We start from the raw sequence: 24,317 nt of genomic DNA, 5'->3' as shown, positions 1-24,317 counted from the left end.
ATAAAAAATCTTAAAAAAAAAAAAAAAAAAGGACAAGAAAGAAAACCAAAAGTCAGTATTACCAGGCTTAGTTCTGATTCTGGTCTTTTTCATTTCATGTGTACTTCGTCATTCATCTGCCAAAGATAGGATTATCACTGCAAGGAGAAATTATTGCTAAGTTTAGTTCTGACTGTAGTGCTTAATGTAGATAGCATACTGGATTCCTTAGTATCTAGCCATGAGTCCAATTTATAGATGTATTGTGAAGTTTTCCTTGTGCTTCTGGGAGATAAATCCCTTTGGATACTAAGCTTTTAAATAGACTTGTTAACAATAACTTTCTCACAGCATCTGTTTCTCTTTCTCTCTCCCTTTGTCTCTAATAAACTAGATACTAGTGATTTTTCCGTTTGTAAAATATAATGTATACTAATTTGGGAGATAGTATGCTTTAAATTTTTGTATATTTTATTGCAAAACAATCAGTTCCTTAAAACTGTTGAAAGTATAAATTAATTGTATCTTATTATGTAGAAAAACAAGAGAAGTAATGAACTTTTTTTTTTTTTTTTTTGAGAGCATGGACAAAAGGGGGGAGAGAAAGAGAGAATCCTCATGCAGACTCCCTGCTGAGCACAGAGCCTGACATGGGACTCCATCTCCCAACCCTGAGATCATGACCTGAGCCAAAATCAAGAGTTGGGACATTTAACCGACTGACCCACCCAGCCACCCCTATAATGAATGTTTTTAAAGAATATTTATCAATATCTGTTTTTGCACATTTTGATCTTGTTATGCCTTTCATAGGAGGACAGAAAAAGGGAACATTTTATCTCAGTGCATCTTATAACAGCTCTGAGTAGTACTGCCTTTAGTCCAAAAATATTTTGTTTTCTTGGGTAAATTCCTACTTATTTATAGCAGGTTCTACCAGACTTTTTATTTCCTCTGGAAATATTAGTTCCTTAATATATATACAGTTTCTAAAACTGTTAACTCGGGGCACCTGGGTAGCTCAGTCATTTAAGTGTCTGTCTTCAGCTCAGCTCATGATCCCAGGGTCGTGAAATTGAGTCTCCCCCATTGGGCTCCTTGGCTCAGCAGGGGAGCCTGCTTCTCCCTCTGCCTGCCACTCTCCTTGCTTGCATTCTTTCTCTCTCTCTCTCTCTCACAAATAAATAAAATCTTAAAAATAAAATAAAATAAAACTATTAACTCATTTGTTTTTTATAACTTTTATCTTCATATGTTTCAGGAAGCAGTGCAGGTACTTTTGAAGCATTCTGCAGATGTTAATGCCCGAGACAAAAATTGGCAAACCCCTTTACACATAGCTGCTGCTAATAAAGCTGTAAAGTGCGCTGAAGCTTTGGTACCTCTTCTGAGTAATGTAAACGTGTCTGATAGAGCGGGGAGGACTGCATTACATCATGCAGCTTTTAGTGGACATGGTGAGGTAGGTGGTGTTCAATTAGACAGTGATTCTCTCTCCTTTCATCCTGCCACTCCCCACCCCAATAATTAATGAACTTACCCTTTTTAGTGATTCAGTCCATGGGAATAGCAAAACAAAAAACAACTTTCTTGTTTGTTTTTATCTAATTTTGCCTTTACAAATCCTCAGACTTCTTTTCATGATAAAATTCATGATATAAATTTCTCAAATTGAGAAGTTTACTTCTCAGATAGAACCCATGCTTTTGAATTTCCTGGTCAACCTGAAAAGACAAAGGAGAACCCTGTCAAGAATACACAATGTGAAAAGTATGTCCTGTTGTGGAAAAAATAATACAGGAAGAGCAGTTTCGTAGGATTCCTAGAAGGATCTTAGTGAAGGAAAAGTTTGGAAAAGATGTTCTTATAGTTTATTATCAACATTTAGTCAGAAATTTTTTGATAACAGACCCTCAAAAGAAAAAAATTTAAGAAAATTAATAGTTATCTTATACAACAAGCGTTGCCTAATGTTAGGTGTTGTAGTGGCAAAGAGTGGGTTTTATGTGTACATAGAAGGTTTAGGAAAGAAGAAAACACAAGAATTACAAGAACCTTTGAGGACAACTTGTCCAGTCCTTCATTTTTGTTGCAGACACAGAGACTCAGAGAGGCAAAGTGACATTGCCAAGATTCCATGGTTGAGAGCTAGTGGCTACAGTGTTGTTTTCACTGTTTCTCTGGTTTTTTGCAACATAAAGAATCCTTGCCTTCACTGCAATTAAGGTCACAGTTGTGTCCCTTTTTTGAAACATGGAGTCCCCTTTTCCATGGGGGAACCATTGTAAATACGGTTAGATGGAATAGAAATACTGTTCTTGAAACATTATGAGGTAAGCAGACTGTGTGGAGTGACCTTCAGATCTAATCATATTATAGATAGTACATTTGTGTTTGAATTCAAGACATTTCTGGGATAAGAATGCACTTTACATTTTAAAAACACCTTGGGCTTTTAAAAGAAATAAACCTGTTTTTAACTATTCCGCCTTTAGGCCTTCCAGATTTTTACTTCATTGTTCATAAAATATCAGGACACAAAGTAGCATCTTTAAAAGATACTGATACCTGCTCAATAACACCCATTGCGAATCCTTTTTTTCATATTTTGTCTTACTATTTATTAAATTATGTTAAAGGGTCTTTAAGATTTAGTCTAGCTCCTTCCTTTCTACAAATGCAGAAATTCAGTGCCAGAGAGATTGAGATGAGTAGTCATCATAAGGGACATTCATGAATAATTCTACTTCTGAATTTTGATGAAAATTTATTTTTATTTCAGATGGTCAAACTACTCTTGTCTAGAGGTGCCAATATTAATGCTTTTGACAAGAAAGATAGACGGGCTATTCATTGGGCAGCATATATGGGTATGTACATTTTGAATTTCATTTTCTGACATTATGTACTTAAGAAAATTTGTACGTTTTAGTTCCTACATTTGGTATGACATCTGTTTTTTAGGATAGTGGGAAATTACACCATATCTAAATTTGCTGCCCAAGTGGAACCAGCCTGGTAGTGGGAGAGGTTTGCCAGAACAAGAATGTATTGGGTCCTCTTCTCCTAAAAGCTGATTAAAAATAATTCTGTTGGGGCGCCTGGGTGGCTCAATGGGTTAAGCCTCTGCCTTCGGCTCAGGTCATGATCTCAGGGTCTTGGGATCAAGCCCCACATCGGGCTCTCTGCTCAGCAGGGAGCCAGCTTCCCCCTCTCTGCCTGCCTCTCTGCCTACTTGTGATCTCTGTCAAATAAATAAAATCTTTAAAAATAATAATAATTCTTTTTACCTTTAAAGGGAGAGACATCGTAGACACAGGTCTGGGAAACATAATTTTTGTAAGTTGGTGTTTACTCAAAGCCCATTCTTATATCCATCCTTATTTTTATGGGAATATTAAGGTAGAAGTTAGGAAGATGCTTTAGGAATCCTATTATTTTGGGCTACCACTGTGTTGAATAGGCATCATCGTGTTTGATTTCTACAACAGTAATTTCATAGAAAGGGGAACTAAGGTTTAGAGTATATAGGTTTTTCTGTAGTAACATGATATATATGTTCTTGAAAAATCTTAGGATTTGCAAGATTGCACTCTAAAACTAGCAGAGCTCATGGGAAAACAGTCTTGTGGTAGACCACCCCAAACCATGCAACATTGTGACCAGGGCACTACCAAAAACATTAATTGGTTCTGGAGGTAACTTGGACAGCCAGATAGCAGGCAGATCTTGAGCTTACCTCAAGATATTTTTAAGTGCAGAAAAAGAACAGAGTAGAAATACTGACTTGTGGGTGCTAAGACCATGCATATGGTCCTCCCTACCCCATGTTTGCTCTGACCATGAACTTCTGTTAAGATCCCTTTTACACATTCATCTTTTCTCTCACTTTCAGTACTTTTAGCAGTATTCAGCCAAGTTCTACCTCCAGTCACCTTACCATGATGATTTTGACGTAGAAGTTTCTGAATAAATATTATTTACCTTGATTACCACCTCATGTTAACTCATGCACTTAAAGCAGTGCATAAAAGTAATTTGGGGCAATTAAGTAATGACTCAAGTTAAGGAACTATCAGAAGGTATTATATATTTATTAGATAGTATTTACAGGTATATGGTGCTTTTGGCTTATAAGACTTCTAGGAAAGAGAAATGACGGAGTTGATCAGGGAAAATGAGGACTGATGTGGGCCTTCAGGGATCAGTAACAGTGCTTGCAAAGAGGCAACCAAGCAAAACATTCCATGCAGTAAAGCAATCTCATTAACAAAGGCACAGAGGTGGGAAGCATTATCACTCACAGAGGGAGAAAGCAGTGTATAATCTAATCTGATAAAGACCAGGGAGATAATAAAAGGAGCATAGTGGTTCTCCCACCTTCTGGATACCTGTCTCCCTTCCTGGCCTCCTTGTATGGTATATTGGGGCCTGGGACTAGTTCTGACTAGTGAATTAAAAGCAACATCACCTCTGGGCCAGAGCAATAATTTAATTTAAGCATTTAATTGCTGATTTGAGATTCTACAGTCTATTCCTCCTCTTGGCACAGTGACTGGCCACGTTCAAGATGATGTCAGCTGTTTGAGCCTGTGTCTTTGAGTGACTTAGCAGATCCCTCTTGGCAAACTATCACAGTGTTGATGAGAAATAAAATGCTAGTAATTGATTGTTAACCACAACACATATAACCCTGTCCTGATTGACATAAAGGTGAGTAGCAAATGAAGTTGGTTAAGGACATCTGGTAGAAATAATAGGGGAAGAGAAGTTTTTAAACACATGTTCTAAAAGCCGAACATTTTTAAGAAACAAGACCCAGTCACTCCCAGGTTTTCAAGTAGAAGATTCCCCTAAGGCAGAGAAAAGTAAACTAATGTGTTACACTGGGCATAAAACGCCAGTTTCAGAACTTGAGAATGTATTAAACAATCTTGAAAACAATAAGATCTAGACAAAAAGAGGGTTATCTAGACAAAAGGTTGTCACTGGATAAAATAAGCAAATATGATGTTTTCAATTAGTTACCTCTATCAACATTTATTAAAATTACCTGAGTTCTGGGGTGCCTGGGTGCCTCAGTGGGTTTTAGTGTCTTTGGCTCAGGTCATGATCCCAGAGTCCTGGAAAGCCCCACATCAGGCTCTCTGCTTGTCTGGGAGCCTGCTTTTCCCTCTCCCTCTGCCTACCACTCTGTGCACTTGTGCACTCTCTCTCTCTCTCTCTCTGTCAAATAAATAAAATCTAAAAAAAAAAAAAAAAAGTTTACCTGAATTCTTGGTTTTTTTTCCTCCATCCTTTCTCTGGTTATAACTTGATTTATTGGTGACTTATGCATTATTTAGTTAATTTGCATTTTTACTTTTTAAAAAAATATCCAGGATTATATTTCATATTTTCCTGTACTCATCTGTTTTTTTTTTCCTCTCATAAACACATTTCCAGGTCACATTGAAGTAGTGAAATTACTTGTGGCACATGGAGCTGAAGTGACATGCAAGGATAAGAAGTCTTACACACCTCTTCATGCAGCAGCCTCTAGTGGAATGATCAGCGTAGTCAAGTACCTTCTGGATCTTGGAGTTGATGTAGGTCTATAGATTGAGCAGTATAAATGAAGGAGACATTTTATGTGTTTATGATTTCATTGCTGGCAGAAGTTATTTCAAATTTTAAGATAATTTTACACAATAATATTTTTGTCTTTTAATTAGATATTTGTAGTCCTTTACATAATATAAAGGATGCTAATATCTGATCATGTAATTAGTCACAGTATATTAAGAGGTAAAGGATATTTCAAAGGTGAATGAATGATACAGGTTTTTCTTCTTCATCACTATCCAAGATTAATAGCTCCATTCTTGCTGAGCAGACACACTTGGGTTATTTTTCCTAAGTGGCTAGTTTACTGTTAGTCTTATTTGCTCAGTCTCATACTGTAGCATGACTGTAGCAGTTCACATTACAGGATATTGGCAAGAGCTAGGCAGGAAAACCAGAGGCTTCTTGCTCATCAACTGTAAGTGTTCCTTACTGTATAAATGTTTTTGGTTAGGAGAGTTGCTGCTTTGTATTCGATTCCTGCATTGTGATAGCTAACAATACCTGTCACTTTCACAGGCCATCCTTTAAGCACTTGACTTTTATGCCCCTCTTCGTATATTTACTCTTATTTTAGGTACGTTCTGACAGACTTGTCTGGTTCTTCAAAACAGATTAAAAAGAACAAATTAGTAGAGAGGGTTAGGCTCTGCTGGAGGGAAGACTTTAGATCAACTGCAAAAACAAACCAAAAATGTATGTACTAGTCTGGTTTGATAAAGAACACAAGGCAGAATTGTAGAGCTGAAGCTTTAAGGATAATTTGAAGCACTTTGCCTAAAGCAAACAAGTAGGAACTGAAAATGTCGGGATTGTGAGATGTTGCAAAAATCCAAACATACTGTTAGGTAGGGTCTTGCAGAGTGCAAATAGATGTTTTATTTTTCAGCAGTTCCTTTAGCTCTATTTCATCAGAGTAGCATAATGCCTTACTGTACCCTTGATCTAGATAAATGAGCATCTTGTTCCTGACTGCTGTTTCACATCCATTCTGATGCAGTTTTTTAAGTTTGTGTTACTGACAGTAAAATAACATTTGTAAACTCTAGTGACAGAGAGTTCTTTGGAATAAATGATGAGACTTAGAGCTGTTTACTGACATGTGGCCTCTAATTGCGTGATTTATTAGTTTCCCAGGGCTTCCATAACAAATTACTATAAAGTGAGTGACTTAAAACAACAAATTTAATCTTTCAAAGTTCTGAAGACTCTGAGAGAGAATCTATTCCATGTCTCTGAGTTTTTAGTGATGAAATGTAGGTACTTTGACTAAAGTTAAGTATTATTTTTTCACTTTCTTCAATTTCTGTTACCAGGGATTTCAGAAGAGAAGATGTTAAATACAGTTGTGATAAGTTGAGGCCAACTTCAGAGTAAGAGAGCACCTCCAAATAAGGCTGCTCTTACTTCTAATGAATTACAAGATTGGGGCATTAAGTCACTAGAAGGATTAAAAAAATTCACTGAAGGAGTGCTGGATGGTTCATTCAGTTAAGTCTCCAGCTCTTATTTTTGGCTCAGGTCTTGATCTCAGGGTTGTGACTTCAAGCCCCATATTATCCCCATGCAGGGCATGGAGCGTACTTAAAAAAACAAAAAACAAAAAAATACCTCACTGACAACTATCATATTCATGGTTTATTATACAAAAAAAGATGTGAATTAAGATCAGCCAAAGGAAGAGACACATAGGGCAGTGTCCAGAAATATTCTAAACAGAAAGCATTCATTGTTCTCTCCCCACGGAGTTAGGACTCCTTACTCCCCTAGCATCAGCGTGTGAAAGTATGCACATAGTATTGCCAAACTGGAAAGCTCATCTGAGCTTTGTTTTCAGAGTTTTTATTGGGGTTCCTTTACATAAGAGTGATTAATTTTTTTATTTAAAAAATTTTTTTCTTTAAGATTTTATTTATTTGAGAAAGAGAGTGAGCAAGAGAGAGAGCACATGAGCAAGGGCAGAGGGAGAAGGAGAAGCAGACTCCCCACTGAGCAGGGAGCCTGTTATGGGTCTCAGTCTCAGGACCCTGGGATCATCACCTGAGCCAAGGGCAGATGCTTAACTAACTGAACCACCCAGGTGCCCCATAGGTATGATTGATTGATCACTTGCCCCCATGGTTGATTTCATTTTCCAAGTCCAGTGATAACTGAGGGCTCCAAATCCTGCATCCTAAATCACATGGTTGGTTTAGGTGGCATTGGCGTATCCTATCCCCAGAGCATTGACTATGGCCAGTCCTACTCTGAGATCCAGTGTAGCCAGCTCCCACCCTAAACGAGAACACTCCTATCGGATATTCCATAGATTACCTCCCAGAAGACAAGGGTGAGGGCCAGACATCTCTCTGGGCAAAGGTCACATTCTATATGTAAAAGTCATGTAAACTTTAAAGTATTCACCCGTTTTATTTATTAGAAACAGAACTAAAAGAGAAACTTGGTTCAAGAATTATTTCTCAGTATGGAGAGCACATTCATTCTGGTAAAATGTTAACATGTTAAGACTGGAAAATATCTAGAGCCCAACTTTGTTGGAAAAATGAAATAGATAGAAGAAGATGCCACTCAGTTTTTTAAATCCTGACCTTTACTTCATTACCAGCTTTAATCTTTTGTCACTGCAAATGTAAAGGCTGAAAGTAAGCATGTTATTCAATATCTCTCAGAATTTGTTTTTTTTTAAAGATTTTATTTATTTATTTGGCAGACAGAGATCACAACTGGCAGAGAGGCAGGCAGAGAGAGACGGAGAAGCAGGCTCCCTGCTGAGCAGAGAGCCTGATGCAGGACTCGATCCCAGGACCCTGGGATTATGACCTGAAGCGAAGGCAGAGGCTTTAACCCACTGAGCCACCCAGGCGCCCATCTCTCAGAATTTTTAGTTTCTGTTCATTTATCATGATTCTTAGAGTTAATTCTTATGACTGTACCTTACTTTGAAGACCTTTAAAAATATGTTGTTTTCAGGGCACCTGGGTGGCTCAGTGGTTGAAGCCTCTGCCTTTGGCTCAGGTCATGATCTCAGGGTCCTGGGATCAAGTCCTGCATCAGGCTCCCTGCTCGGCTGGGAGCCTGCTTCCCCCTCTCTCTCTCTGCCTGCCTCTCTGCCTACTTGTGATCTTTGTCTGTCAAATAAATAAATGCAATCTTTAAAAAAATATATGTTGTTTTCATTTTCCTAAAATTTCACTCTTGGAATCATTCAGTTTTGTCATGAAGTAGACATTGCAAGTGTAAATTATATTCCCTGAATGTGGAAAATCTATTTGACACCAAAATGCTGTTGTTAATGTTCATTATTTTAAAAGAACTTTAGAATTCTAAGCCTTATCTGTGTATTTACCCATTTCTCACTCCATTAACTTGCTTACAACCACAACATCGCTAAAAGAGCTCTCATTCTTGTAGCAAGTAGTAAGACTACTTTAACACAAAATTTTTTTTTTCTTCCAATAGATGAATGAACCAAATGCCTATGGAAATACACCTCTTCATGTCGCCTGCTATAATGGACAAGATGTTGTAGTAAATGAACTTATAGACTGTGGTGCTAATGTAAATCAAAAGAATGAGAAAGGATTTACCCCTTTGCACTTTGCTGCTGCATCAACACATGGAGCATTGTGTTTAGAGCTTCTAGTGGGCAATGGGGCTGACGTCAATATGAAGGTATGAAATAAGATCAGAATCCATACTGTAGTATTTAGGACTTTGCTGTTTAAAATAGTATCAGGGTGCCTGGGTGGCTCAGTGGGTTAAAGCCTCTGCCTTTGGCTCAGGTCATAATCCCAGGGTCCTGGGATGGAGCCCCACATCAGGCTCTCTGTTCCATGGAGAGCCTGCTTCCTCCTCTCTCTCTCTGCCTGCCTCTCTGCCTACTTATGATCTCTCTCTGTCAAATAAATAAAATCTTAAAAAAAAATAAAATAAAATAAAATAGTAACAGATACCATTCAGGAATAAAAAGGAACAAATTATTTATAGACACGAGAACACAGGTGAATCTTTAAAAAGTCTTACACAAGAATATATGTATTAATCCCATTTGTATAAGGTTCTAGAAAAGATGAAATTCCACTTATATGGGGTTCTAGATTCTGTAGTTGAAAAAAAAAAAACAACCAGTTGCCACTGTGAGGAGGGATTGATGAAAAATGGATCTAGGAGAACTTTCTGGGAGATGATAATATTCTGTATTTGACAGGCTTTGTTTTATCTAAATAAGCATTTGACAAAACTCATAAAGTGGTACATTTAAGATTTGTACACTTCATTGCATGTAAATTTTTGCTTAGGAGGTAACAAACCAAAGTGATGTTGAACCCTTGTTAATGATAAGCATACCAAAGTGCTTAGAGATAATATGTAGTCATATCTTCAACTTTTGAAAAACATCAAATAATTAGGTGGATGGCTGGTTGGAGAGATTGATATATGATGATGTGTGTATAGTAAAATGTTAGTGATAGAATCCAGCTGGTATGTATATGGGTGTTCATGGTAATCTTTTAACTTTTCTGTTTTAAAGCTCTTTTCAATTTTATAAAAATTAAAAGACCACGATCAGTGTGTTACATATAAGGAATAGTTGGGTTTTTTTGTTGTTGTTGTTGCATTCACTTTTAGGAATGGGCATTTGAATTTTAAAAGTGACGTGAAAATTCTGGAACCAAAATAAATGTACTTTCTTTGTATAACTCTGTGAAAAAGCACATGCAGCCACAGTTTTGAACACTAGTTTATAATGTGTAATCATTGTTTTCATTTTTCCAAGATGCTTTCACTGATTGTTTCTATATTTATACATCAATTCATTCTTAGAGTATTTGCCAGTCTGTGTCTTGTGTTATATAGAAAAGAAAACTACAAATAAAATTGAACTGTTTAGGATTAGTAAAAACATTTAACCTTAAAATGTGTTTTTCAGAACTTTAATTCCTTAAGATTTCAGCTGCTTTTGTGGGTATCATGAGCCAGTCTTCAGATTGGTAAAGAAAGGAGTCCATTTTCTTATATTTCTTAACTTTAGAGAGACCTTTAGTGACACCGCTGACCCTGTCTGATAGCTACAGTAGCAGCAAATCCATCTATAATTAGCCATTGCTCTAAATTTTCCTCTTTCAGCTATAGGAAGAATTTATAGTCATCACACCCAAGGAAGGAATGGGCATGAGGTATCATAAAGAACTCCTGTTATGATTATGTTTAAAATGCCTTTTCTAAGTAAGAATATGCATTTAAAGCTTCCAGTTCCCAGTCAAATCACCTACTAAAGTTTTTTTTAATAGTTTAAATAATTACTAAAAATTTATTGATAATAAATTTGAACTCCTTAGTTAAATTTGAAGAATTCCTGCTGTTTGGATAATCGGGGAGTAGAACAGTATCTAAACTCTTGTGAAGGAGAGATGTTTGTTACTTGTTTCCTTAAAGGCCTAGTAATATTTTTTAATGAAGATTAGATTTTAACATTTTTCAAAATATCATAATCAGTTTTTTTAGTCTCTGAGACCTGTTTATGATCAGGTGACTATAGTTAAATCATTGTTGAGTATTAAATATTAAGTCTCACGGCTTACCTATATCATTAGCTGTGACGCATGTTTTAGTTTCTATAGTGCTGTCTTTAAGGGGTAAAAATTAGCCTTTTTATGTATTTTATACAGTGCCATTTAGACATGAATATTTAATATAACTTGCCGGTAGATCATTTGATTCATATGTGAGTGCCTACATAGCTGACTCTAGTGGCTAAATAGATTTGAAGGGAACAAGCCAATGATACTGGTTTAGAAATAGATTTCCTAAAAAGTTGCCTGAATCTTGCTTGGGGATGTATGACATCCCATTTATATGCAGTTGTCCAGTTATCATATAGCCACGTTCCTTTGGAACACAGATCCCATGATATTAATGACTTCTAAGGTACCTTCCAGCTCTGAAGTTATATAAAAATTATTAATAACTATGTGTTTTCAACCAGTAAGAATATATGTTCACTCAAGAATATATCTTCATTCCTGACATCTGTATTTCCTATATTTATCAAATCAGTGCCTATCAAATTATTGCTTGATTAAGGAGCTAATAAGGCTTTGACATTTGCCTTACATTGTAAAAGAAAAATTGTAACCCTCGTGTTCTCCTTACCACCCCTTTCTCCCTGCTTCATCTTTTTTCTTTTACGTCATTCTCCATTTTGGTATTTCTGTCCCTGATCAAGTTGTGGATGACTAGAAATTGGAATATGAATTTAGGCTTGAAATTACTCAATTATTTGTTTATAGGTTTATTAATTGGCTGTTTTACAAAGTACTACATAGAGATAAAATGAGTGAAGTTTAAAAAACAGTCTAGGTCTGGTTTTTATATCTTACTGACTTGAGCCCTACTGCATTGATTGTATCCCTTAAATGCACATCTTTTCCCACTTCACCTTATTCTTAATAAATTTTGGTCAGGTAAAATAACCTCAAATAATTTGATTTAAAATTTAAACATAAAAAGTAATGTGTGTGGCTTATTTTTTATTGCTATTTATGGTCACTTGTGAACCCAACTCTTAGAATCTTGGTGGATCTTTATTTCCTGTTTGAAACTTCTAATTTGTTCTAAAATTAATTAAGGTGACTTAAAAAAAAAATCTACTCATTGTCTCCCCAATTCAAAGAGAAATAAATGCGCTCTCCCCCTTATAACATGTCTTAAAGGTGGACTTTTCAGTTGGTAACCTGAATCTTTTGGGGTTTTTTTGTTTATTTGTTTTAGTATATTTGGAATACTTTTTATGATCAGAAAGTATGTAGTAGAAAGTAAAAATGTTAATCCAGTACCACCTGGAGGACTCCACTTACTAGCTGTGAGACCTGGTTACATTTCTTAACACCTTAATAAGATACGGTCAATAGCATATAAGTCATAGGGTTTTAAGACACAAATGACTGATATATATATAAAGTGTTGTACTGCTTAGAACATAGTGTTTACTATGTATATAAATGTTAGCTATAATTATATTTCACATTTCATCATTTTATGAACTTAAATTTATACTACTGTTTAGTTTTTATTTTTACTTTTTTTATGTCTGTAAGGTAAAAGATTAAAGAATCAAGATATGTTAGGGAACATTCCAAACTGGAATCCCGTTATTATTATAATAAAAGCATTATTAAAATGCTTTTGTGCTTTTTGTTTTGTTTTGTTTTTTCTGGTTGAAAGAATAACTGGTACATAGATGAAAACACCCATATATCATATGGTTGGTTTACAAAAGATTAGTATATTCTGTATAGCAGGACTATGAGGTCCAGGTAGTATATCCATTTCCAGTTGAGAAGTGAAGGCCCAAGAAGATAGACAGCTTCTCCTAATTCTTACTCTGGTAACTGGCAGAACCAGGATTCATCTCAGGTCTTTTCTGACTCTAGAGCCTACCTTATTTGTTTGCTTGGGTTTGTTTTGGTTTGCTTTGCTTTGTTTTCCCTCTTGTGTACACACTGCTTCCAAAGGTTTGAGAGTTATTTGAGATAAATTGCCTATTGGGTAGTTTGCTTGAAAAAATTAATATAAAATTATGGACTCAAACACATTGATAGGTAATTATTTTCATCTAACACTAGTATAATGACAGAATTTCTTGAGATCTGCATTATACAGCTTTAGTGTAAACTTAGGACACTTGTCACATTTCATTTTTAAGTATATATACACACAGAAGATAGGCTGAATATTGCTGAAGGATTAGGAATTGCAAAATAGATTATTTCTTTATAATGGTCACATTGTATATTTTGATAAAGTCCTTTAGAATTTCAGTTTGTACATTAAATACACACATACCCAGCCAGTGTGATTATTTTTTTAAGTAATTTGAGAAAAAAGCTAACAGTATTGATTACAAATAATTATAAACAAATTAATGTATTAAGTTTTTAAAGTGAATTATAGTGGTTGAAGTTAATTCTGACTTTCACTTTTCCTTGGTTGAGGGAGGGATTCAGCATTTCTTAGAATGAAAGATCTGTAGTAAGGTCAAATTTTGGAAAGGTGGGAAACATCCCAGTTGTACCACTACTGACTATGTGACCTTGGTTGAATCATTAATATCCTTGTGCTCCAGTTTTCCCACCTATGTAATAGGAATGATACTAGGATTACACTGTATACCTACCGTGCAGAGCTTTTGGTAAACTGTAGGCATTGAGGGTTGGTTTTGTTTTGTTTTGTTTTGCATATTTGTGCTTTATAATATCTGTACTTTAAAAAAAAAAGTTCCTAATTCTGAACAGCTCTTTTACCTCCATAAGTTTGAGCTAAACTTAATGCTTGAATAGTAGTTTTACAAGGTAAAGATGCAGGAGGATATTAAAATAAAACTAAGGGTTACATATGACAGATATAACAATAATTTTAAATCTTTCGTATTTGATTATTTCAGAGCAAGGATGGGAAAACCCCACTGCACATGACTGCCCTCCACGGTAGATTCTCCAGATCACAAACCATTATCCAGAGTGGTAAAAAGTATTTCTGTTTGTTTTTTTTCTTAAATGTAGTAAAAATATCCACAAAATGAATGGTATTGAGAAATTATTGTAGCTGTCTATATATTTTTAATATTTGATTTCAGATCTTATGAAAATCAAATAATAAAGAATGTAAAATGCCATATATATGTATCTTTCATAATTTGTTTTTCATTTATTTTTGTTTTGTTTCACCTGAATTAGAAATACGATTTCTCTAGTAGTTGGTGTGGGCTTTTTTAAAGCATTTCTAAATAGAAAACTTTGCCATTCCACCGCAGTTTGTATTTGTATTATACATTAACAAAACTCTGTTACATTTATCTTTTTTCCCCTTTTGGATATTCTGAACTATTTTTAGGACTTTTCCTTTCAGAACTTGTATTCTTTTGCATTTGAATTAGTACTAGACAAGCTAAACCTTTAAATAAAACTCTTAGGTACATTACTTTAGTGTTTCCCAAGCCATATTCCAAGGAACTGTTTGTTAATAGTCCTCAAGATAATAGTTGTTATGGTTTTGCAAGGAAAAAGTAGTAGTTTTGTGATCAAATAATTCCTGAAGCATTGCCTGCAATTTTGATGTTACTTGGCATGTGTGCATTAAAGCTCTGAAATCTTGCTCTAAAGAAATGTATTTAATTTTGTTTTAATATAGTGATTTCCAAACTTACAGGACCCCAGAACCCTTTTCATCATTTTAAAATATATTAAAAGCTGAGCGCCTGGCTGGCTCAGTGGGTTAAAGCCTCTGCCTTCAGCTCAGGTCATTATCTCAGGGTCCTGGAATCAAGCCCTGCATCGGGCTCTCTGCTAATCTGGGAGCCTGCTTCCCCCTCTCTGCCTGCCTCTCTGCCTACTTGGGATATCTCTCTCTCTCTCTGTCAAATAAATAAATAAAATCTTTTTAAAAAAAAACAAATAAAATAAAATATATTAAAAGCTTATGCTTAGTTCACAAAATTGTTTTTAAGTATAAAATCTGTAACCTCAGTGCCTGGTCCATTATATGTCCTATGAATGAAACCTAGTTAAAACACTATATCCATTAGTTTATGCCTGAATAGAGTTTTATGTTACTTTCTGTTTAATAAATTTGACTTGATCTTAATACAGTCCAGCATCTGATAGTACATTATTTATTGCAGGAGCTGTAATTGACTGTGAGGATAAGAATGGAAACACCCCTTTGCACATAGCAGCAAGGTACGGCCATGAGCTGCTAATCAACACTCTTATTACAAGTGGTGCTGACACTGCAAAGTAAGTACTTAACCACGGTGTTGATAGCTGTGCCGAAAGGGAAACACAGATGGAAGTGAATTGCAGTTTTCTAGAGATTTCAAGTAGAAGTATGGATTTTTGTGCCCAATATGCTACTAATTGCTTGAGCTTTTACCTATTTGTATGGATGATGTGCTAGAATAGATATTTAATGTGATTTCTTTGGTGAGCCAGCATAGTGCATTTTTTTTTTTACCCCAGTGAATTCTAGATTATGAATAATGCACAGTTTTAGTCAGAGCTTTTCATTGTTGTGATCTATTTATTTTTAATCTAAAAGTAAATAAAAGACCTAAAAGTGTTTATGTACTGATTGCTTTTCTTTTTCATTCAGATAATACTATCTGTAGATTCCCCACACAACCACCACCACCACCCTCCACCCCCCCCCACCCGCTTTGGTCAAAACAACACACTTTGTCTATTTCATATATTGAAGTTTCTCTTTAAAGGTTTTTTTTTTGGAAAGATGGATTCTCTTGCCTGCTATGTAGAAGTAAACACCCTACTTAAATTGATGTTTATCATTCTTAGGTGTGTCTTTATATTTTTATTACATCTTATTACATTTATTATATATAATATTCATTAACATGTTTTAAACCTTCTTTTAAGCTTTCTGTAAATGTGATGGAACTCTACACATTTTTTCAGTCTCCGATTTAGCCATGTAGAAAATCTGGACTTTCTTTCATAATCTCTACAAATAACCTGTAGTTCATCCATTTTATAAAATGTAATTATTATATAAAGATTTCATAGTTTATTCATTCTACTTATTTGCAAATTTAAGTTGCTTCCAATTTTACAAAAATTACTACAATGAGCATTCTTGAACATTTTGTGTTGTGGTAATGATTATCACTAGCAAAGCAGAAGGAATGAATTTCATACCCTAGGCAAATGTCCAGAGACAATTTTGGTTGTCATACTTTGGGAGGAGGGTGTTACTGGCATCTGGTATGGATAGAGCTTGGGCACCTCTGAACATCCTGTATGCACAGGGAAGCTGCCCCTCCCCAGCCCCCAACAAAGTCCATCATGGCAATAGTATTAAGGTTGAAAAATTCTACTTCTGGAGGAAAATTGCTGGATAATAAATAAGCTATGCCCACCTTCAGCCTTTTGCCAGATTGCTCTTTAAAATATTAAAGGTTTGGACTCATCTAATTATCTTTCCACTTTAACGAATTTCTTTGTAATTTATTTAAATGATTGTGTTATTCTTGATTGTAATGAGGTTACTATCCTACTTATACTTCAGGCGTGGCATACATGGAATGTTCCCCCTCCATTTGGCAGCTTTAAGTGGTTTTTCAGATTGCTGCAGAAAACTTCTTTCTTCTGGTAAGTGGAACCATTGTAGATTGAGTCTTTTTTTTGTTTGTTTCCCTAAAGCCCTTCATATTTCAATACAGTCTCTTTATCCTGCTTTTCCAAAATTACTTGTAGATATGTACAAGTGTGAATCATTTATTAAACTCTCTTAGAATATGTTCGGTCTTTTTTAACTTTAAGATTCAGTTTTATCTTCAAATCTGGGAAAAGTTTTATTTTTCCAGGATTTCCTTCTGTTAGCTGGGGAATGGAATATGGAGTATTTCTAGAGTAGTTTCTATTCATTGAATGGTAGTTTTCTTGGATCATCTCCATATGTCTAGAAACAGAATATCTTCATTTGCATGCTTCCTTTTTAGGAGCTGATAGCCATGCTATAGTATCTTCCAGGTTTGTGAAATTATACCATATCTAATTACTGTGTTATAATACCATAATCATAGTCCGTTTGAAACAAAACAGGATCTATAGCTTTCTACAAATATTCTAAAACTGTGGTCCTTATTAAATGCATAGAATTACTGAGTATATATAATTTAATTGATTTTAAATGATAATCTGTTTCTCAGTGTTAAAAAAGTTGAACACATTTTGCATATTAATACTCACGATTGCTGAAAGAATTATGGGAAAGTTTTGGTGAAAATTAATATACTGTGTGAGGCAGATACTTCTGAGTTTTTCTTAGTGATTTTTTTTTTTTAGTTATTTCTGCTTTAAGTTTTTGAAAGTATGTGTATGTCCACAAGTATTCACAAACCCATTTGTCTATGAAAGAGAAGTCTAAAATTTCTCCTCAGTGTTAGTAGTAATCCACAGGTAGCAAAGCACCTATGGCTTCTTTTAAAAACAGTTTTTTGTTTGTTTGTTTGTTTTTTAAGATTTTTATTTATTTGAGAGAGGAAGAGAGCACAAGTGGCAGGGCGGGGCAGAGGGAGAAACAGACTCCCTGCTAAGTAGGGAGCCTGACACAGGTTCCATCCCAGGACCCCAAGATCATGACCTAAGCTGAAGGCAGATGCTTAACCAACTGAGCCACCGAGGCACCCCTAAAAACATAATTCACATAATATGCAATTCACCCATTTAAAGCATATAGTTCATTGTCTCTTAGTATATTCAGAGGTATGTGTCCCTCATTACAGTTGGGGTTTTTTTTAAGATCTTATATATTTGAGAGAGAGAGAGCGGGCGCAGCGCAGGGGCGGGGGGAGATGGCAGAGGGACAAGCAGACTCCCTGCTCAGCGAGCAGCCACACACAGAGTTTGATCCTAGGACCCTGAGATCATGACCTGAGCCGAAGTCAGATGCTTAACCCAACTGAACCATCCATGCACCCCTATAGTCAGTTTTAGAATATTCTCATCCTCCTGTTAGAAGTCAGTCCTCATTTCCTCCCTCACCTCTCTAAGCAACCATTACTCTGCTTTCTGTCTCTAAATTTGCCTGTTCTGGACAGTTCATAGAAATGGAATCACCCAGGATGTGGTCTTTTCTTTCACTTAGCCAAGTGTTCTCAAGGATCATTCATATTATAACATGTATCCATACTTCACTTCTTTTTATTGTTGAATAATATTCCGTTATAGCCTGTGGTTTTTAAACAAGTTCTCCAGCACTTATCCTAAAGCTAGTCTCAGTCCTTTAGAGGCAGTTTTTTTGGTAATATTATATATTATTATCTACTTTCAATAATTTTGTGCCTGTTTGTAATTCAGTTTTGTTTGAGATTGAGGGTCATATGATACATGACATTTCTTGACATAGTACTTTAATATGAAATAACTTATCTATGATACTATGAAAGATGTATTCATTCTTACAGGATTTGATATAGATACCCCAGATGATTTTGGCAGGACCTGTCTACATGCAGCTGCAGCTGGAGGGTATGTTAACAAAATTTTTACTTTTTTAAGAAGAAGGTAGCTGGTCGTCAGTTTTTCTCTTATCTTTGTTTCTCTTTAATAGTTCTGGGCTGTTTCAAAATGGAAAACAAACCATAAAAGGAGTGGTTTGGGAGAAGAAAGTCCAGAGTAGTAGAAATGGCTTTTCCTAAATCCTCTTCCATCTAAGTCATAAATTATGAGTGGGAAGAGAGATGGAACAAAACTGTAAACGGAAGTAATGTGGGGGAGGTGGAGCAAAACTGTAAAAGGAAGTATTGCTTTTTGTGAGAGAAAATTATTTGTGGATAAATGAAAGGAATAGAGAGCAACGAAACATTAGAGATGTAATAGATGAGTAATACTAATGTTCTATGAGAAGCTGTGTAGGGTTTTTTTAAAAGTTCCCAGTGGTTTCAGAGGACAAGTATACTGAATGAACCAAGACTACTACTAGGCCAGTCGCAGATGCAAAGATGGATTGTGAACATATGACTGGGTCCTCTTGTTCTTCCAAGGTCACCAAAGGACTTTCCATTTAAAACCTAGCTTCCATATTACTGGCCTCCAAAGGGAGGGACAAAAGACAACACAACTATCTGATTAGGTGGTATTCACAGTTTCTAGTGTAACATAGTAATGATGTTCAGGGTTTTGAAAGTTAAACTACAGAAAGACCCATGCATGTACCATACGCTCCTACAATTTTAACTAAAGATACATTTAAGCAATTATAATATAGAAGAAGATAAGGGAAAACAGATTGGAGCATTTTCAGGTTTGATTTTTTTTTAACCCATTTTCTTTTAATTTAGTATTAAAAACCATTTAAATTTAAACCATTCTGTTAAAAGCATGTTGTTTGAAGTTTGTTTTAAAGGTTCCTAAAAACTCTCAGGAATTTTTTTTTTTTAAGATTTTATTTGAGATAGAGTGTGAGCATTAAGGGGGTGCTGGGAGTGGGAAGGCAGAGGAAAAAGCAGACTCCCCACTGAGCAGGGAGCCCAAGGACTCGGGCTGCATCCCAGGACCAATGAGCTCATGACCTGAGCCTAAGGCAGCCACTTAACCAACTCTCAGGAACTTAAATGTGAGATTTCTTTTTAAATAGTGACAACATGACTCACTGTTATTTCCTATCAACATGCCAATATGTATATATATAACTTCTTAAAATTCTAGATACAATGAATTTTAATATTTTATTTTTTAATGTTTTATTTTTTATTAAATATAAATCATGTCATTTTCTTCACTTTGTCTTCATTTGAAAACATGTTTTGGTACTTAAACTACCAATTTTGTTATGAAATTATTGACAGTTAAGTCTTCTAACTGTATTTTCCCTAATAGGAATTTGGAGTGCCTAAACCTTCTGCTGAATACTGGTGCAGACTTCAACAAAAAGGACAAATTTGGGAGGTAGGCTGTGATGACATTCCTCTGTAGAACCTAATTAATGTTGTTTACTAAATGACTTGCATGACCTTCTGTCTTCTGAGAATTAACAGTTCAGCATCTTTTGCATTGTGATCATGATTCATGAGAGGCCCAAATAAGTCAGTAACTTTGAAATAATTCATTTTTACCCACAGTCTTCTTCCACTTGGGCCCCTGCCACAGCCCCAGGCTGTCAGCCACAGCTTTACCTTATAAGCACCTCTGAATCTCTCGATACCATTCTTCCTCCTCCCATAATTACACTTAGAAATGTAAAACCCCATGGTGCCTGTGTTCCTTCAAGAAATTCACAAGACCTAGAACTCAGTAGTACAATTCTCTTTACCCCTTAGTCATTTCATTGTCAGAGACTTTGGTGCCCATATTTGGTTACAGACCACTAGAAACAGGAATGAAATAGGTAATAAATATATATGAAACTTTTGTTCTCCCCTCATATAACTCCCTACATTACCTATACACATAATAGCACATCCACATACACCCCTTCATATGACTGGTAGGAAAATAACTGTGAAGTAACAGAATCCCTTTGTAGTCTTTTTTAGCCAGTCCTCATTCTTACTGTGACTAGCATTGATGGTAGCGGTACATAAAGTCACCAGTATCTACTAAGTTACTTAGAGTAGGAGTTGATCTAGCATATGCTAAAACCATACAGGAAAGGGTTGAAGGCAGTTTGAATTGCTTAAAAAAAAGAGAGGTGGAAGGCAGTGTGAGCAAAATTGTGGGTCATGAGTTTGAGAATTACATCAAAGCGTGTGACAAGAAAGGGTGTGTGTGTCAGAAGGAAATGTGTGGATGTACATTCAGTGCATGGGATGGGGTCAGTGCAGAAGTAAACAATTATGTATGGTAGGGAATCAGAAATGCATATTTTTTAAAAAAACTATTTGACCCCATAATTACTTTGAGGAATAGACTGCTCTCATAAGCCTACTAATAAAAGGAATGAATGACCTGCAAAACCAAAATCATTTTGTTTGGCTTTGCAGTGCAATATTTTTACAGTAAATTGACTTTTACAATTCTACTTTAATCCATCTTACATTAGTTAATTTGTAGCACTTGAAGCATTTTTTTTACTACAAATGGCAGCAAGGGCTTCTGAAGCATATTCTGAGTTTAGAAGCTTGGAAGTAATTCAGGGTTAATTGTATTTCTTAATTAAGAGGGAAGCAAACCATAAGAGACTCTTAATCTCACAAAACAAACTGAGAGTTGCTGGGGTGGGGGTGGGGGTTAGGGATAGAGTGGCTGGGTTATGGACATTGGGGAGGGTATATGCTATCGTGAATGCTGTGAAATGTGTAAGACTGATGATTCACAGACCTGCACCCCTGAAACAATACATTATATGTTAATAAAGATAATTTTAAAAATAAATAAATAAAAATAAAGGGGGGGAGCCACCAAGGCAGAAAAAAAATGCTATTACTATACTATGTTATTATCCAATAAAGTAAAATAATGTTTTACTACTGTTTAGTAGTACTGTTTTACTACTGTTTACCTTCATCTTTTGTTTTCTTCTTCTGTCCTTTTTTTTTTTCTTTTTTTTTAAAATGAAAAGTCATGGAATCATTATAGAGTTGCAATTCAAAGACAGGGAATTTAGTAACATTCTGTTGCATTTCAGTAACTGGGAGGAAACCAGCTACAAATATTCAGTCTTTAGAAATTAAAAACAGTACTCTAACTCTTCTGAATAAAAAACAGTCTTCAAAACTATGCAGTTCTTGCTTGAGAAACCTGATACTACTGTACAGCTTTACTGTATGGTTGGTAGAGTAGGGCATTCTATTTAATGCTTCTATATTTCTCTTATCCTTTATTCCTCCTGAGACATGAACAGCAGCTTCTACCCCTGTACTTTGAAACATTTTTGTTAGTATAAGGAAAGTTTTGTTAAAATAAAAGTGTTCAAAAGTTTCTGAGCAGAATATGAAGATGTCTGTAATTCACTCAAAAGACTAGAATCATTGCTGTAGGGACCATGAAATAATTTTACTCTGTTTCTGTCGTAATTTCCCATTCTTAGAGGTTCTTTGCTACCTTACTTTCTCGTACTAGCTTCTTTTGTCCCGCCCTCCAAAAGACTTAGTATATGGTGGAAATCAATCTCAGACTCACTATAAATACAGTATTTGTAACTGGGTCGAGTAAGAGTCAGCTGTGCACTTGTTTACTGGTATATGTCCCTGGCTTTTATTTTTCTTATATTAACTTGGGCAAAAGATCTCCGCTGCACTATGCTGCTGCCAACTGCAATTACCAGTGCCTGTTTGCTCTTGTGGGATCAGGAGCAAGTGTGAATGACCTTGATGAAAGAGGATGCACACCCCTGCACTATGCAGCCACATCAGACACAGATGGCAAGTAAGTATCATGTGGTGAGAATGAAGGATTATTTCTATAAACCAACATTTTCCGTGTAGATGGCTGTTTTTATTGCAAGTTCATATTTTTATACTTTTTGTGGTATTTTCTTGAGTCTCTAGTGTGGGAAATAAATTGGTTTCATAATTATTCCTGAATCATAGTTTATTACCTGTTTCTACTCAGCAACCTGCTTTCTTGACTGATCTGGTAGAAGAAAGATAAAGCCCTCTTCTTGTCCTCCCTGCCAAAGCACATCTTAATATCATCTCCATGTTTTTTCCCTCTGACTTCTCAGAGGCAGCAGTTTTGAGTTTATCATAGGGAAAGGGACAGAGAAGAAATGTGGACAATGCCAGCAGAAGATGGGGCAGAGATTGGAACACCAGTATCAGTCAGAGGTAGAGAGTTTGCATTTGTAAGGGATCCTTATAAATGGGTATCTATCCAAAAAGGGAGTAGCCAGTATGGCAAAATCTGGCACTTGTTGGTTCTAAATATTGCTTAAATAAGTAAGTGAGATAATGGAATAACCAAATATTGGCCAAGAATGCCTGAATAACTAAAGAACAAGAGATGTGTAAATTATTTTTTATAATTAATATTCACCTAAAGTTGATCAGAACCATTCATAGTACCTTAATATATATTGCCTTCTTGGAAGAAAATAAATTCATTGGTGACAGAGGATCTTCAGTTTGTGGTATTCACAATTGTGTGTGGATCACTTAAGAGTAAAAATACCCAAAGGGAAAAACAAAGAGTAGTTTGTAAGGGGGATTTTATAAAATATACTTCAAGGAAGTTTTAATTAACATAGAACTATTTCTTTGGTTTTTAATATTTGCTTTTTACCCTTAAAATAAAAAGCATAACTTGAAGATATTATTCACAAATGTTAATTTATTATAAATTCTGTAACTAATATCAAAGCCATTTCTGTCAGTAGCACTTTGTTATGTTGGATTCGAAGCCGAAGCTCTGTAATCTCAAAAGCACTAGTAAAATCTACTTTTGTTTATAAGAATGTATCACTTTGTATAATTTCACATAAACCTAGAATAGTTAGGTGTAGATAGATTTTGGGAGAAGTTAAATTACTTGAAGTATGTTTTTATAGATAGTAGCTCTTTAAAGAAAATCTGTGGCAAAGACTTTGTAAATAAGAAAATATTTTGGTGGGACACTTGGGTGGCGCAGTCAATTAAGTATTGGCCTTTGGCTCAAGTCATGATCCCAGAGTTCTGGGATCAAGCCCTGCATTGCATCAGGCTCCCTTCTCTGCCTGCCACTCCCTCTGCTTGAGCGTGCCCCCCCCCCCGCCCCCGTGTCAAATAAATAAGTAAAATCTTACTTTTAAAAAAATGTTGGTAAACTTGGGTGAGTAGATCATCCTCTGATGTATAAATTTTGTAACTTCAGGATTTAATTTATAGATTTTCTTAAAATAGGTTATACCTAAAATGAGCATATCACCACCAATGATCCTTTACCACTGTTCCCACACACTAGTTATTAGGTGTCACTCAATGAGATCTACATAAATTCCACTGAGAAGTCACACACATACACACAACACACATGCACACGCACACGCACATAGAGATTACTCAAGGTCCTCCTGCCCTTAGACAATTACGTTAAACCTGAATTCTTATGCAGAAACCAAGAGAGTAACAATGTTCAACCCATACTGTTCGGGATTTGTGGTTTTGTTTTAAACCAATCTACTTTTTTTGTAGAAGTGTATCAGTACTAAAGTGATATAAATCAGTTCTTTCACCTAATATAAACTGTTTTGAGCAACAGCCTAGTGATATTTATTACTTAAACATTTAATTCTCAGTATCTACA

General features: G+C 35.5%; 1 protein-coding gene across 2 annotated transcripts in view; it reads left to right on the top strand.

The window, feature by feature from the left end:
• The window catches only part of ANKRD28 (ankyrin repeat domain 28), a 208,167-nt gene that overhangs the window by 155,074 nt on the left and 28,776 nt on the right, over positions 1 to 24,317 (top strand). For both annotated transcript variants that reach the window (XM_080814650.1, XM_080814649.1), the window contains exons 5-14: positions 1,241 to 1,441; positions 2,762 to 2,849; positions 5,425 to 5,567; positions 9,043 to 9,255; positions 14,027 to 14,105; positions 15,263 to 15,377; positions 16,663 to 16,745; positions 18,563 to 18,626; positions 19,977 to 20,045; positions 22,323 to 22,463. In XM_080814650.1, the coding sequence (XP_080670776.1) occupies positions 1,241 to 1,441; positions 2,762 to 2,849; positions 5,425 to 5,567; positions 9,043 to 9,255; positions 14,027 to 14,105; positions 15,263 to 15,377; positions 16,663 to 16,745; positions 18,563 to 18,626; positions 19,977 to 20,045; positions 22,323 to 22,463 (1,196 nt within the window). The remainder of the gene's footprint in view (positions 1 to 1,240; positions 1,442 to 2,761; positions 2,850 to 5,424; positions 5,568 to 9,042; positions 9,256 to 14,026; positions 14,106 to 15,262; positions 15,378 to 16,662; positions 16,746 to 18,562; positions 18,627 to 19,976; positions 20,046 to 22,322; positions 22,464 to 24,317) is intronic.

The sequence above is a fragment of the Martes martes genome, assembly GCF_963455335.1.
Source record: "Martes martes genome assembly, chromosome: 1".
Taxonomy (NCBI): Eukaryota; Metazoa; Chordata; class Mammalia; order Carnivora; family Mustelidae; genus Martes; species Martes martes.
The sequence above is the reverse complement of the archived record's forward strand: the minus strand, read 5'-3'. Positions and strand labels throughout refer to the sequence as shown.